This window comes from Myotis yumanensis, unplaced genomic scaffold (assembly GCF_028538775.1).
Source record: "Myotis yumanensis isolate MYYU_CA2020_CCGP unplaced genomic scaffold, mMyoYum1.0.hap1 SCAF_1, whole genome shotgun sequence".
Taxonomy (NCBI): domain Eukaryota; kingdom Metazoa; phylum Chordata; class Mammalia; order Chiroptera; family Vespertilionidae; genus Myotis; species Myotis yumanensis.
The window spans coordinates 231199168-231212167 of NW_027223752.1; the positions used below are offsets into that span (position 1 = coordinate 231199168).

The 13000-nt window shown below is 43.4% G+C and overlaps 1 protein-coding gene across 11 annotated transcripts in view; it reads left to right on the forward strand.

Annotated features, from left to right (window-relative positions):
• Positions 1-13000, forward strand: part of LCORL (ligand dependent nuclear receptor corepressor like) — a 150216-nt gene that overhangs the window by 49568 nt on the left and 87648 nt on the right. For all 11 annotated transcript variants that reach the window (XM_070398837.1, XM_070398847.1, XM_070398826.1 and 8 more), the window contains exon 2: positions 7925-7990. In XM_070398837.1, coding sequence (XP_070254938.1) covers positions 7925-7990 — 66 coding nt within the window. The remainder of the gene's footprint in view (positions 1-7924; positions 7991-13000) is intronic.

Sequence of the window (13000 nt, forward strand, 5' to 3'; positions counted from 1 at the left end):
CCAGTCAAGGGCATGTACCTTGGTTGCATGCACATCCCCAGTAGTGAGTGTGCCGGAGGTAGCTGATCGATGTTTCTCTCTCATCGATGTTTCTAACTCTCTATCCCTCTCCCTTCCTATCTGTAAAAAAATCAATAAAATATATTTAATAAAAAAATAAAGTTATTATTGAAAGGTACTTATTTGTAGCCATTTTTATTTTTTGTGCCTGTTTTCTTTCTTAGCTTTTTATTTCTTCTTTTTACACCAGTCCCTTTAGCATTTCTTGCACTGCTGGCTTGGTGGTGATAAACTCCCTTAGCATTTTTTTATCTGTGAAGCTTCTTATTTCCCCTTCAATTTTGAATGATAGCCTTGCTGGGTAGAGTATTCTTGGATTCAGTCCCCTGCTTTGCATCATTTTGTAAATTTCCATCCATTCTTTTCTGGCCTGATGTGTTTCTGTTGAGAAATCATTTGATAATCTAATGGGAGATCCCTTGTATGTAACTTTCTGTCTCTGGCAGCCTTTAAGATTCTCTCTTTGTCCTGAACATTTGCCATAATTATGATGTCTTGGTGTGGGTCTTTTGGGGTTCATCTTGTTTGGGACTCTGTGTGCTTGTGTGACTTTTTTCTTCCCACCTCAGGGAAGTTTTCTAACATTATTTCTTCAAATAGGTTTTCTAACCCTTGTTCCTCTTCTTGTTGTTCTAGCACCCCTATTATTCGTATGTTGCTTCGTTTTCATGTTGTCCCATAGCTCCCTTAGGCTCTCCTCCTGTCTTTTAATTTTTTTCTCCAATTGCAGTTCAGTTTGTGTGTGTTTTGCTTCCCCGTCTTCTAATTCACTAATTCGGTCCTCTGCTTCTCCTAGTCTACTGTTGAAACTTTCCATGGTGTTTTTTATTGTAGCTATATCACTCTTCATTTCTTCTTGATTCTTACATAATTTATTGATTTTTTTCATCCATTTCTTCTTGATTCTTACATAAGTTGTTGATTTTTTTCCTCCATCTGGTTTGTGCACTCTAGGACACTTATTCTGAATTTTTTTTTTTTTTTTTTTTACATATTGCATGCCTCTGTTTCACTAAGCTGCTTTTCTGGCGATTCCTCATTTTCTTTCCTTTTGGGGTTTCCTTGTATACCCATTTTTGGTCTCACTGATTGATCTAGATGTCGAGTGGTGCAGGGACTGCTCCTTGGGTGGCAGTGGTTCCTCGGGCTGCAGTTGCTCCTCAAGTGGTTGCGGTAGTGGCTGCTCCTCAGTTGGCAGCAGCTCCTCTGGTGGGTGCTGTTCCCAGCAGTGGTGTCTCCTCTGGCTGGTAGGTGAGGCTGATTGCACAGCTGCTGTTCCTTGGACAGGGGTGGGCTGATCACGAGGCTGCTACTCTTCAGGTGGGTGCGGGCTGTTCACATGGCTTCTCCTCGGATGTTCGCGGACTGCTCACATGGCTGCTGCTCCTTGGATCGGGGCTGGCTGCACGCTGCTGCTGTTCCTCAGATGGGGCAGGCTGCTCGTGAGGCTGCCGCTCTTTTGACAGTGGTAGGTTGCTTACAGGGCTACTGCTCCTCGTACGGATGCGGGCTGCTCGCACAGCTGCTGCTCCTCAGATGGGGTACGTGCTGCTTGTGTGCCTGCTGCTCCTCGAATGGGGGCAGGATGCTCACCCAGCTGCTGCTCGTTGGACAGGTGCAGACTGGGTTTGGCTGCTGCTCCTTGGACCAGTGTGGGCTGCGCAGGGCTGCCGCTCCTCAGATGTGGTCGGTCTGTCTGCTCGTGTGGCTGCTGCTCCTCAGACAGGGGCGAGCTGCTCGAGCAGCTGCTGCTCCTCGGGCTGGAATGAGCTGCACATGCAGCTGCTGCTCCTCATACGGGGGCTGTCTGCTTGCTTGGCTGCTGCTCTCGTACGGGGGTTGGGCTGCTTGTGTGGCTGCTTCTCTTTGGGCGGGAGCAAGCTGCACGTGTATCTGCTGCTCCTTGGATGGGGGCAGGCCGCTTACCCAGGTGCTGCTCGTCGGACAGGTGCAGGCTGCGTGTGTCTGCTGCTCCTCGGACCAGTGTGGACTATGCAGTGCTGCCGCTCCTCGGACGTGGGTGGTCTGCTCGTGTGGCTGCTGCTCCTCGGACTGGGGCAGGCTGCTCGGGCAGCTACTGCTCTCTTGAATGGGAGTGGGCTGCTCGAGGCGATGCTGTTTCTTGTATGGGTATGGGCTGCTCACACCGCTGCTGCTCCTCGTATGGGGGCATGCTGCTCGTGCAGCTGCTGCTCCTTGGATGGGGGCAGGTTTCTCACACACCTACTGCTCCTCAGACAGGAGGAGGGTGTGGGCTGCACAGCTGCTGCTCCTCGGATGGAGGCGGGCTGCGTGGGGCTGCTGCTCCTCAATCGTGGGCAGGCTGCTCGTGCGGCTGCTGCTCCTCAGACGGGGCAGGCTGCTCACGTGGTTGCTGCTCCTCGGATGAGGGAGCAGGCTGCTCACACAGCTGACAGCTGCTGCTCCTTTGGCAGGGGCAGGCCACGTAAGGCTTCTGCTCTTAGCCCTGGGGCAGGCTGCTCACAGGGCTGCTGCTCCTTGGACAGGAGTGGGCTGGTCACGTGTCTGCTGCTTGCGTGGTTGCAGTGCCTCGAGCTAAGGCATTGGGCCGGTCAGAGGGGAGCACACTTGAGAACTCACAGGAGCCTCCACCCAGGGTGGCTGGAGACTCGGTGACTGTGGGACCACAGCTGAGGTAGCAGGTCCCTGGCAGGGGTGTCTGTAGAATCCCAGGTGTTATCTGAGGGCACCCTGGGTTGAGGTGAGGCCTGGCTCCCAGTTACAGCAGCTCTCCCCTTAAAAACGCTAGGCTTCTGAGGGCGAGCCGGCCTCCCGGAACTGCTTACAACGGTAGCAGAGGCTGCCTAGTTAGGCGAGTCTGATTAGCCTGACCCCTAAGGTCCTGCGGGATCTATCTGTGCCTCACTCACATACACACACACACATCCCACATGACCACACACTCCTCTTTTGGTCCCTCACTGACTCACGCTCCCTCCCTCACTGCTGCCTTCTTCCTGCCTCTGTAGTTGAGTCTGGGGTGTTATTGACCCGTTTGTGGATGGAGTTTCCTCTCCAGGTTTCTGGTTATGAGGCTCACTCTCTAGCACCTGGCCAGACAGGATAAAATTCACCTCGACAATACACGACACAAAGGAACCAAAGCCCGAATGTACTCACGACAATAATAACCCCACTATAAGTGACCACCTGAGAAAAGAGAATTAGGGACGAGAAAAGAGAGTGTAAGTGATATCGAAGAGAGTGAAAAAGATGAGAGAAAAGAAAAAGGAGATTATATATAAACACCACAGAACCAATAGATAAACAAACAAAACAAACCAAATAATAATAATAAAAAATAATAAAAATACAAACACCAAACCCCCAGCAAAGAGGGTGGGGGCAGAATCTGTAGATGCTGAGCTTATATATAGAAGATAAAGTTAAGAATTGGATGAATATGGGGAGGATCTCAGTTCAGTAAAGAGGAAGTAGAAAGGGGATGGGTGGATAAGAGGAAAGAGAACGAGAAAAAATAATAATAAATTTACAAAAAATTTGATTTCAAAAATGGTATAAAATAGCAAATAAAAATAAAATAGAGTGATGGAAAAATAATGTGAAAAGAAGTAGAAAATAAAGCAACTAACAAAAACAGGAAAACAAAGAAAAAAAGAGATAACAAAGTAATAAAAAAAATAAAATGAAAAAGTGAGTGTTCCTTTGGCTGGCTTAAGATCCCAGTTTTCTGTACTGTAGTGGTTCTCAGGATCCGATTGCTGGGACCTACATACGGGTCCTTATCTTCCCATATTCCCCCACCCCACCCCACTCATGCCCTCACCCTTCTGGTGTCTGTGTCCATTGGTTAGGCTTATATGCATGCATACAAATCCTTTGGTTGATCTCTCCCCCTCTCCGCCCTCCCCTACCTTCCCTCTGAGGTTTGACAGTCTGATCAATGCTTCTCTGTCTCTGGATCTGTTTTTGTTCATCAGTTTATGTTGTTCATTGTATTCCACAAATGAGTGAAATCATGTGATATTTACCTTTCTCTTACTGGCTTATTTCACTTAGCATAATGCTCTCCAGTTCCATCCATGCTGTTGCAAACGGTAAGAATGCCTTCTTTTTCACAACAGCGTAGTATTCCATTGTATAGATGTGCCACAGTTTTTAATCCATTCATCTGCTGATGGACACTTAGGCTGTTTCCAAATCTTAGCTATAGTAAATTATGCTGCTTTGAACATAGGGGTGCATATATCCTTTCTGATTGGTGTTTCTAGTTTCTTGGGATATATTCCTAGAAGTGGGATTACTGGGTCAAATGGGAATTCCATTTTTAGTTTTTTTGAGGAAACTCCATACTGTTCTCCACAGTGGCTGCACCAGTCTGCATTCCCACCAGCAGTGCACAAGGGATCCTTTTTCTCCACATCCTTGCCAGCACTTGTCATTTGTTGATTTGTTGATGATAGCCAGCCTGACAGGTGTGAGATGGGACTGCATTGTCGTTTTGATTTGCATCTCTCGGATGATTAGTGACTTTTAGCATGTTTTCATTTGTCTAATTACCTTTCCCTATTAAATTTACTGATGACTTTGACACCTAAATTTTAGTCTTCCATCTTTACTCTAAACCTTGACCATTATTCATGATTGACTTTAGTTTGCTTGTTTCTTTTTTAAGGATGAACCCATCAAGTCATCTACTGACCTTCACCTTTCTCTGCTGCAGAAACTGTTATGCCTTTTCTTTAAAAAAAAAAATTTAGCAAGGTTTATTAAGATTTAATTTACAGAATACAGTTCTATGAGTTTTGACACACAAACAATTGGATAACCAACTTCTCAATAAACAAGATATAAAACAGTTCCATTATCCCTAAAAGTTGTTTTGTGATTCTTCATAGTTATTTCCTTACCTAGCTAGGTAACATGGCACTAGCAACCATTGGTCTGCTCTGACTCTGTAGTTATGCTTTTCCCAGAGAATAATAAGTGAAATCATAAAATATATGCTTTGAGTCTGTTTTTTTTTTTTCATTTAACAATATGCATTTGAAATATATCCATGTTGTTGCATGTATCAGTAGTTTGTTCCTTTGGCTATGTAGTATTCCATTGTGCCAGTTTGTTTTTTCATTCAGTGGTTGAAGGACATTGGATTGTTTCCAGTTTGGAGTAAATGTGACTGAAACTCTATGAATACTTGTGTTTGTGTAAGTGTAGTTTCCATTTCTGTTTGGTAAATATTTAGGAGTGGGATTGTTTGATCGTGTGGTAGTGCATGTTAAATTACTAGAAATTGTCAAACTTTTCTAAAATGGTTGTGTCATTTTGCATTCCACCAGCAATTTATGAGAAATCCAATTTAGTAAACTTATATAGGATGAGGCTATATATTTTGTTTGATATACAATAGAATGACATCCTAAAATAGTTTGTTTGAATTGTTAATTTTTGGAGTCCATGATCACAGCAAAATAGAATTAGATTATCTTAGTAATAGAAAGAGATTTGGGGCTTGTTCGCTCTGAGGTTTTACCCAGTAGGAAAGTCTTTTCGATAGTGTTCTTGAAAGCGCTCTCTGGTTCTAGTTCATTCACTTTTCTGCCTGAAATTTCCACTCCTGAGAACTAGTACTGAATCATTTCACAAAGATTTTATTAAGTGCATATTTCCTAAGTTCCATGATAACTACTTTGTTAAATCTAAGACATCATAAGTTACTAGGGGTCCAGTGCACGAATTCATGCACCTGAAAGGAACTGTGGACCATGAGGCTGCGGTAGGCACAGGGGCGGGTCTCAGCCCATCCTTCGCGGCCCCGCCTGGCTCCTCCTGCCGTGGCCTCCGGTCACCTGTCTGCCCACAGCCCCACTGCCACTGCCACCACTCCCACACGCTGATGGCACTGGCCCTGGTCATACCTGCTGAAGGCACTAAGCAATTGGGGCCGGCGCCAGCAGCAGGTGTGAATAGCAGCTGCTGCCCTGATCACCCTCAGGAGCAGGGGGAGATGGAAAAGCCCTCAGGGGTGATTGGGGCTGGCAGTTGCTGCTCGCACCCGCTGATGATGTCGAGCGATCGGGACCAACGCTGGGCACCAGCAGTAGGTGCGAGCAGCGGCTCCAGCTGCGGGTGCGAGCGGGGCCGGCGCTGGCAGTGGTGTGAGCGGTAGCTCCAGCACCAGCAGCGGATGGAAGCAGGGCCATTGCCAGCAGCAGGTGGGAGAGGCAGCTGCCAATCCCAATCTCCCCTCAAGAGCAGGGGGAGGTGGAGAAGCCCTGAGGGGCAATTGGTGCCGGCAGCCGCCACTCCCACTGATGGCACCGAGTGATTGGGGCCAGTGCTGGGTGCCGGCGGTGGTTGTGAGCGGCAGCTCTGGTGCCAGTCGTGGGTACAAGCACCAGGCGAGACCACGGAGCACGGGACTAAAGAATTTTCAATAACCACCAGAGGCTCGCCCTCTGCCTTGGCCTGGCGCCCCCACTCACTTGCTCCACCATCCCGCCGCAGCTGATGCCCACATGTTCTGCGCACGCCCCCTGGTGGTCAGTGGGTGTCATAGGGACCAGTTGTTTCGCCATTTGGTCTATTTGCATATTAGCCTTTTATTATATAGGATAAGATGCATCATTTCTTCATGTTCTATGTGAAAAAAAATGTTACTTTTTTTTTTTTTTTTACTATGACACATCATTGACTTGAATACGCATCTTGATTATAGAGATGTTAACATGTCTTTTTAAAGCATGATTTATGGAACATTTCTAGAGTTGTATTTCTGCATTTTTACAATTTAGGAATATCACTGAGAAAATATCCTTTGTCTTTCATTTTTCAGATCTATCATTCTACCTTTAATATTTTCCCTCCCTAATTTAAGCATTCTTTAAGTAGTTCCTTTTCTTAATTTCCCAGTTATTTTGCCATTCTGGTCATTTTCCTTTGGATGCCTTGTAGTTTATCAAAAAACTGCTTAAAATTTAATATAATACAGATTTCAAAAAGAAAATTGCAAAATCTTAAAATTAGTATATCCAGAAAGTAGAACACTATGTAAGTTCGTGAATGAGGTTTTTAACTTGACAAGATTTTCAATAATTTTTTAAAATACTCCATACCCATGAATAAATTATTGTCATGATTTTTACAAGTAGGTTAACTTTTTATACCTCATATTTTTTTTAATCCTCACCCGAGGATATGTTTGTTGATTTTAGAGAGGGGAAAGGGGAGAGAGGGAGACAGAGGGGGGAACATCCATGTGAAAGAGAAACATCACTTGATTGCCCCCCATAGGCACCCCTACAGGGATCAAACCCACAGCCTAGTTATGTGTCCCAACCTGGAATCGAACTGCAGCCTTTTTGGTGCCCTGGACGATGTTCCAACCAACTGAGCCACCTGGCCGGGGCCATCATACTTTTCATAGCAAGAATATCTCCCCACTGGCACTCATTTACTCATTTTGGTAATTGAGGTTCAAGATGCTACTTGTTATAAGCTAACATATGGTGTTAACAAATATAAACAGAATTATACATCTTTTCTAGTTATTCTTCTCCTCTCTACAAAATTATTACAAAAGAAATCTGCCCGTAATAATTTAACCTGGGAATATTTCTAAATGACAAAAATGTTTACCTGTTTTAGTAGTGAACATTTACATTTGAATATTTCTTTATAATCATGTAATTTCTGATAGTTATTATATGACTATTATGTTATGTATTTCCTAGTTCAAATTAATTCAACTAAAGGAAAAATGACACCTTATAGTATGTTAAGTTTATAATTTGCTGATTCCTATAGAGTTTATGGTTTTTTGTTATTGTAAAATTAAGCTTTCTTTCATAGTTAATATTCTTTTCTTTCTTTAATAACACAGGTTTTGAGAGTATTTTAGAAGGGCTTTATGGACCACGGCTACGAAGAGACCTCAGTTTATTTGAAGGTAACGTTTTATTTCAAAATTTTAACCTTCTGTCCCATTTAACAAATGAGAAATGGTTGTTCTACACTAACTTTATACTAAACATGAATTTGTGTTATTGTTTAATTAAAAATATTTTAAATGAATACATAAAAGTGATTCCTATTATTACATGATGTTATAATCTTTAAAAAAATTAGTATACTGATCAAAATTGTAAATGAAGTTTGTTTTGGCTCAGTGGTAAAATTTGATTTTTGTCATTTTATACATTACATTCCCTGTAAAGGGAATTTAAAGAGGACTTAAAAGGGTTCAGGTGCCTGTTGCTTATGATATAGGCATTCTAGAACTCAGATTGTCACTCTGAGAAATCCTGCCATATGTGTTCAGAGTTTTCTATTTATATATAGCCTCCTCTATTATAGCCCACCCTTGTAAATGTTGTTGCATAAATCCTGGTATAAGATTTTGATCTGCATTATAATTGCTGTGGTAGCATAGTTTAGCTGTTTTACTGCTTCCTTGGAAACCTAGAGCACTAGGAGAGAACATTTTTGTAGGCATGTGAAAGTTTATAGTACAGTTCATTTACAAAATGGGTAATGCTAGAATAGATTTTCTACTTTGATTTTGATTGAATTATTTCTATATCTTGTCACTTTTCAATGCTAACTCTTTTACCTTCTGCCCTACTCTGGTACCTTCCTTTCTATTAAGACCAAAGTCCTATCTAGTAGACTTAAAGGCCCTTCTCTCTGTGTATGTAAGTCTTTTGAGTTGAGGTAGTTACAGTGATAGTTGGTGTAGTCAGAAGTTTTCTGCTCATTCTTTGTTAATGTTGAGGAGGATGATTGAGCTATGAATCATAGAGCTGACAGTGTTTATGCAAGATCATTTGTCCCGACCACCCATCTTCAATCAGATGAATGATATCCATGCAGAACATGATGATAAGGATCAAGATTCCAAAATATTCCCATTCCAATATTTTATCATTCTTATGGCGAAGATCTTTATCTTCTATCTTTTAAACTTTCAACATCTCTCACTGTGTCATAGCTTAACACTGAATTAAATATTTTTACCTGTTATAAGCAAAACTGACTATAGTTTCGCCTTGTTTTCTGAGCTTATAAATAAAGGAAAAATCTAAGAAATAAGAGTTTAACCTATGCTTGGTATTTCTTCAGCCTGCTGTTTTTCATTCATGTCAGAAGGCAGCATTATACTTAATTGCTTTCTGATAACCCAAAGTCCAGCTTGTGATTTTTAGCCTCTTGCTTTCATTTATTTACATATATAGTTCTGAATATATGTATGAATTTATGTTCCTTCAGAAATTAGTTATTATACAAAGGCAGAATGTTCTAAGGAAATAAATACATGTATTTTATTTTTTGACGGTTATTTCTTTTGTGTACAAATAACACATGTTCATTTTAGGAAATTAGAAAATATAAATGAGCCCAAAAGTAAAAAATTAGTCTATGACCCACAGATAACCTTTAACATTTTTATAATTAAGTTTAAAATATGTTTGTATGTATTTATTTTTTTATTAAAGTAGTATATACTGTCCACATAGTATATAGCTTTTGTACCTCCTATGTTTGTTCACTAGTATATCATTTGGGTATATAAAGTTCTTGGTCATTATTCTAAATGGCTGCACAATATTACATTTGGGATCTATTATGACAAATTTAACTTATTAATTGATTTCATACCCCACTGCTGTATATCTTATTCCATTTATTTTTTAATTCCAATAAATTTTGTACTTTATTTCCACTTCTGTGCCTTTTTTTTTCCCCTTGGTAGGGTATTTATAAAATTAGCTAAGCTTTGGAACTCAATCTTTTTCTCTTATATAGGCACATAATTTCATTGCCCTTTCTCATCCCTAATGTTCTAGCTTTTTCCAAATTTCATAGGAAAATTCTTTCTTGCTTTCTTTTAATCAAAAAGACTTCTAATTAAAGTTCCATAAGTATGATTGCACTAATCTACACTAATAAAAGAGAAACATGGTAATTAGCGTACGATTGCTACCCTTTTCATTGGCTAATCAGTGAGTATATGCAAATTTACTGTCAGCCAAGATGGCGGCCGGCAGCCAGGCACTGAAGCGAGCATGAGGCTTGCTTGCTGCGGACTCCAACGTTCCCCACCTCACTTGCCAGCCTCTCAGTTGCAACTCTAAGCAACTATGTACTATGTTGCAAATAAGAAGGTAAACAAAACCCCAGAAACCAGCCGGACTGAAACCCAGCCGGACCGAAACTTTGTATCAGTGTTTTCAGCAGCAAGGCCTCAGAGCTAAAGCTGGCCCAGAATAAAAAAAAAAAAAAAAACAAGGAGCGGTTGGGAGCTCCAGTCACTCGCCACCCGGAAAACAGCCCTCAGCCCCTCACCCAGACTGGCCAAGCACCCCAGTGGGGACCCCCACCCTGATCCAGGACACACTTCAGGGCAAACCAGCCAGCCCCCACCCGTGCACCAGGCCTCTATTCTATATAGTAAAAGGGTAATATGCCTCCCGGCACCGGGATCAGCGTGACAGGGGGCAGCACCCAAACCCCCTGATCGCCCTGCGGCTCTGTGTGTGACAGGGGGCGGGGCTACAATCTCCATATCTGCCCTGCTATGTTTGTGACAGGGAAAGGCGCCCCAACCCCCTGATCAGCCCTGTTCTGTGCCTGATAGGGAGGAGCTCCCCAATCCCCTGATTGCCCTGGGGCTCTGTGTTTGACAAGGTGTGACACCCCAACCCACCCCCCCCCACGGGCCCTGCTCTGTGCCTGATAGGGGGGAGCTCCCCAATCCCCTGATCGGCCCTGCTCTGTGTGTGACATGGTAGAGCCATAACCTCTCCATCGGCCCTGCCCCGACTGTGACAGCGGTGGCGCCCCTTCCCCCTGATCGGCCCTGCTCTGTGGGTGATAGAGGATGGCGCCCCAACCCCCCTCCACGGGCCTTGCTCTATGTGTGACAGGGTAGAGCCATAACCTCCCCATTGGCCCTGCCCTGAGTGTGACAGAGTGCAGCGCCCCAACCCCCTGATCCGCCCTGCTCTGTGCATGACAGGGGGCGGCGCCCCAACTCCCCAATCGGCCCTGGTCTGAGCCTGACCAGAGGCTGCACTTAGGGATTGGGCCTGCCCTCTGCCACCTGGGAGCAGGCCTAAGCCAGCAGGTCGTTATCTCCCGAGGGGTCCCACACTGCGAGAGGGCACAGGCCGGGCTGGGGGACCTCCCTCCCCCCGCCCCCGAGTGCACAAATTTTTGTGCACTGGGCCTCTAGTCCTATGTAATAAAAGCCTAATATGCAAATTGTCCCCTCAGGCAGTCGTTCAATGGGGAGTTTGACCACTCAGTATGACGTGTGCTGACCACCAGGGAGTGGTGCAGAACATGGCAGGCTTTGGCGACAAGGTGCTGGCAGCAGGCGTACAGGTGCCGGGCGCCTGTGAGGATCCCGCCCCACACCTGCACAGCCTCCTGTGGGTGAGCCGGGCTGCAGCTGCTGGGACTGCAGGGGCCGATCGGGCTCCCCATGGGTTTGTGCAGGAGCCGGTCTGCAAAGCTGGCCAGGAGAGAGTGCGCTGCCCGCCTGGCTTTTGTATAGCGCTGCTGGGCAGCCCCAAGGCCCACACTGCGCCCCGGCCCACGGCCTCTGGCCACGCTCACCTCATCTCCACATGGGAACTTGGGCACCGTGACTCAGGTGGAGGGGGGCGCACAGGGCTCAGAGGTTGCCCAGGGCCCAGAGGTCACCTGTGACCTGCCCTTCCATGCCAGACACTTGCTCTTGGATTGCCAGCCAGGCCTAGGGACCGTACCCGTGCATGAATTTCGTTATTGTAATAAATCTGTATCTGTGTAACGATGAAGACAGCTATGTTTTTAAGGAAAATTTAAACAGTATTATCAAAGTGTAGAGCCTTTTGAAAAGCCATGTAGAAGCTATCTATTACAGCTCCAACTTTCTATCCTCTTTTAAATAAGTGTGCTTTCTTTGTTGTTACCATTGTTAAAAATGGTTTCATTTTTAGATGCTAGAACTACAAGTATAGGTATTTCTCACTATACATATCTGTATGCAGGAATCATATAGATTAGTGTATGTTTCTAAATCACTGGACATCTGAACCCTTCTTACTTCAAAACTCAGGAACAAAGTAAACTGGATAGCAAAGGATTCTTGTATATTACTCTAAATTTTTTTATAAAATTAAATGCATATTATTTAAATTTTATAATACATTTAGGTTAAATGAACCCCATCACAAACCTGCTACTATTTTCTATTCAAAAAATACTCTAAATTTCATACTGCTACCTTAAAAATCAACTTTGGCAAACAGTGTGTTTTAATACTTTTGTATCATATACTAAAGTTTTGAGAGATTTATATATTAATTTGATTCAGATCCACCTTCAGATTAAATGGTTTTGAAAAAAGCTTTTGAATACTGCTAATTTTTAATTTGTTGGAAACAAAATAGCTTTCTCTGTTCTTTGATCTGTTGTCATGACTTTTTGTCCTTTTGAGGAAAACATAGCAATTACTTTTTTTTTTTTTTTTTTGGAGTAAAGTCTCCAAAGAAACTTCGAATGTCATAAACTTCCCAATTTTATGTACTCCTAGGAAAGTTCTCTGTATTCTGCCTTCTTTCTCCTTCATCTCCTCAAAAGTCACTTTTCCTGCTGTCACAGGAATTTTAGTCAATTCTTTTTCATATCTTATTGATGGGCCAGCTTATTTCATCCATGGGGTCATCTGATTTAATTGCCTGACTATGGATATTTTACAAAAATATTAAGACTGCAGTAGGCCTATGTGTAAACTGGCTATTAAGATCCTTACTGTGTTTTTTTGTGTGTTTTTTTCTATGTGTCCACATTTCAAAGTGTGATTATATCAGCCATCTGCAAGTTATAGCATGTGGGCCAAATCAACCTCTTTGACTGTTTTTGGAAGACCTGTGAGCTAAGAATGGGTTTTACATTTTTAAATAGTTGGAAA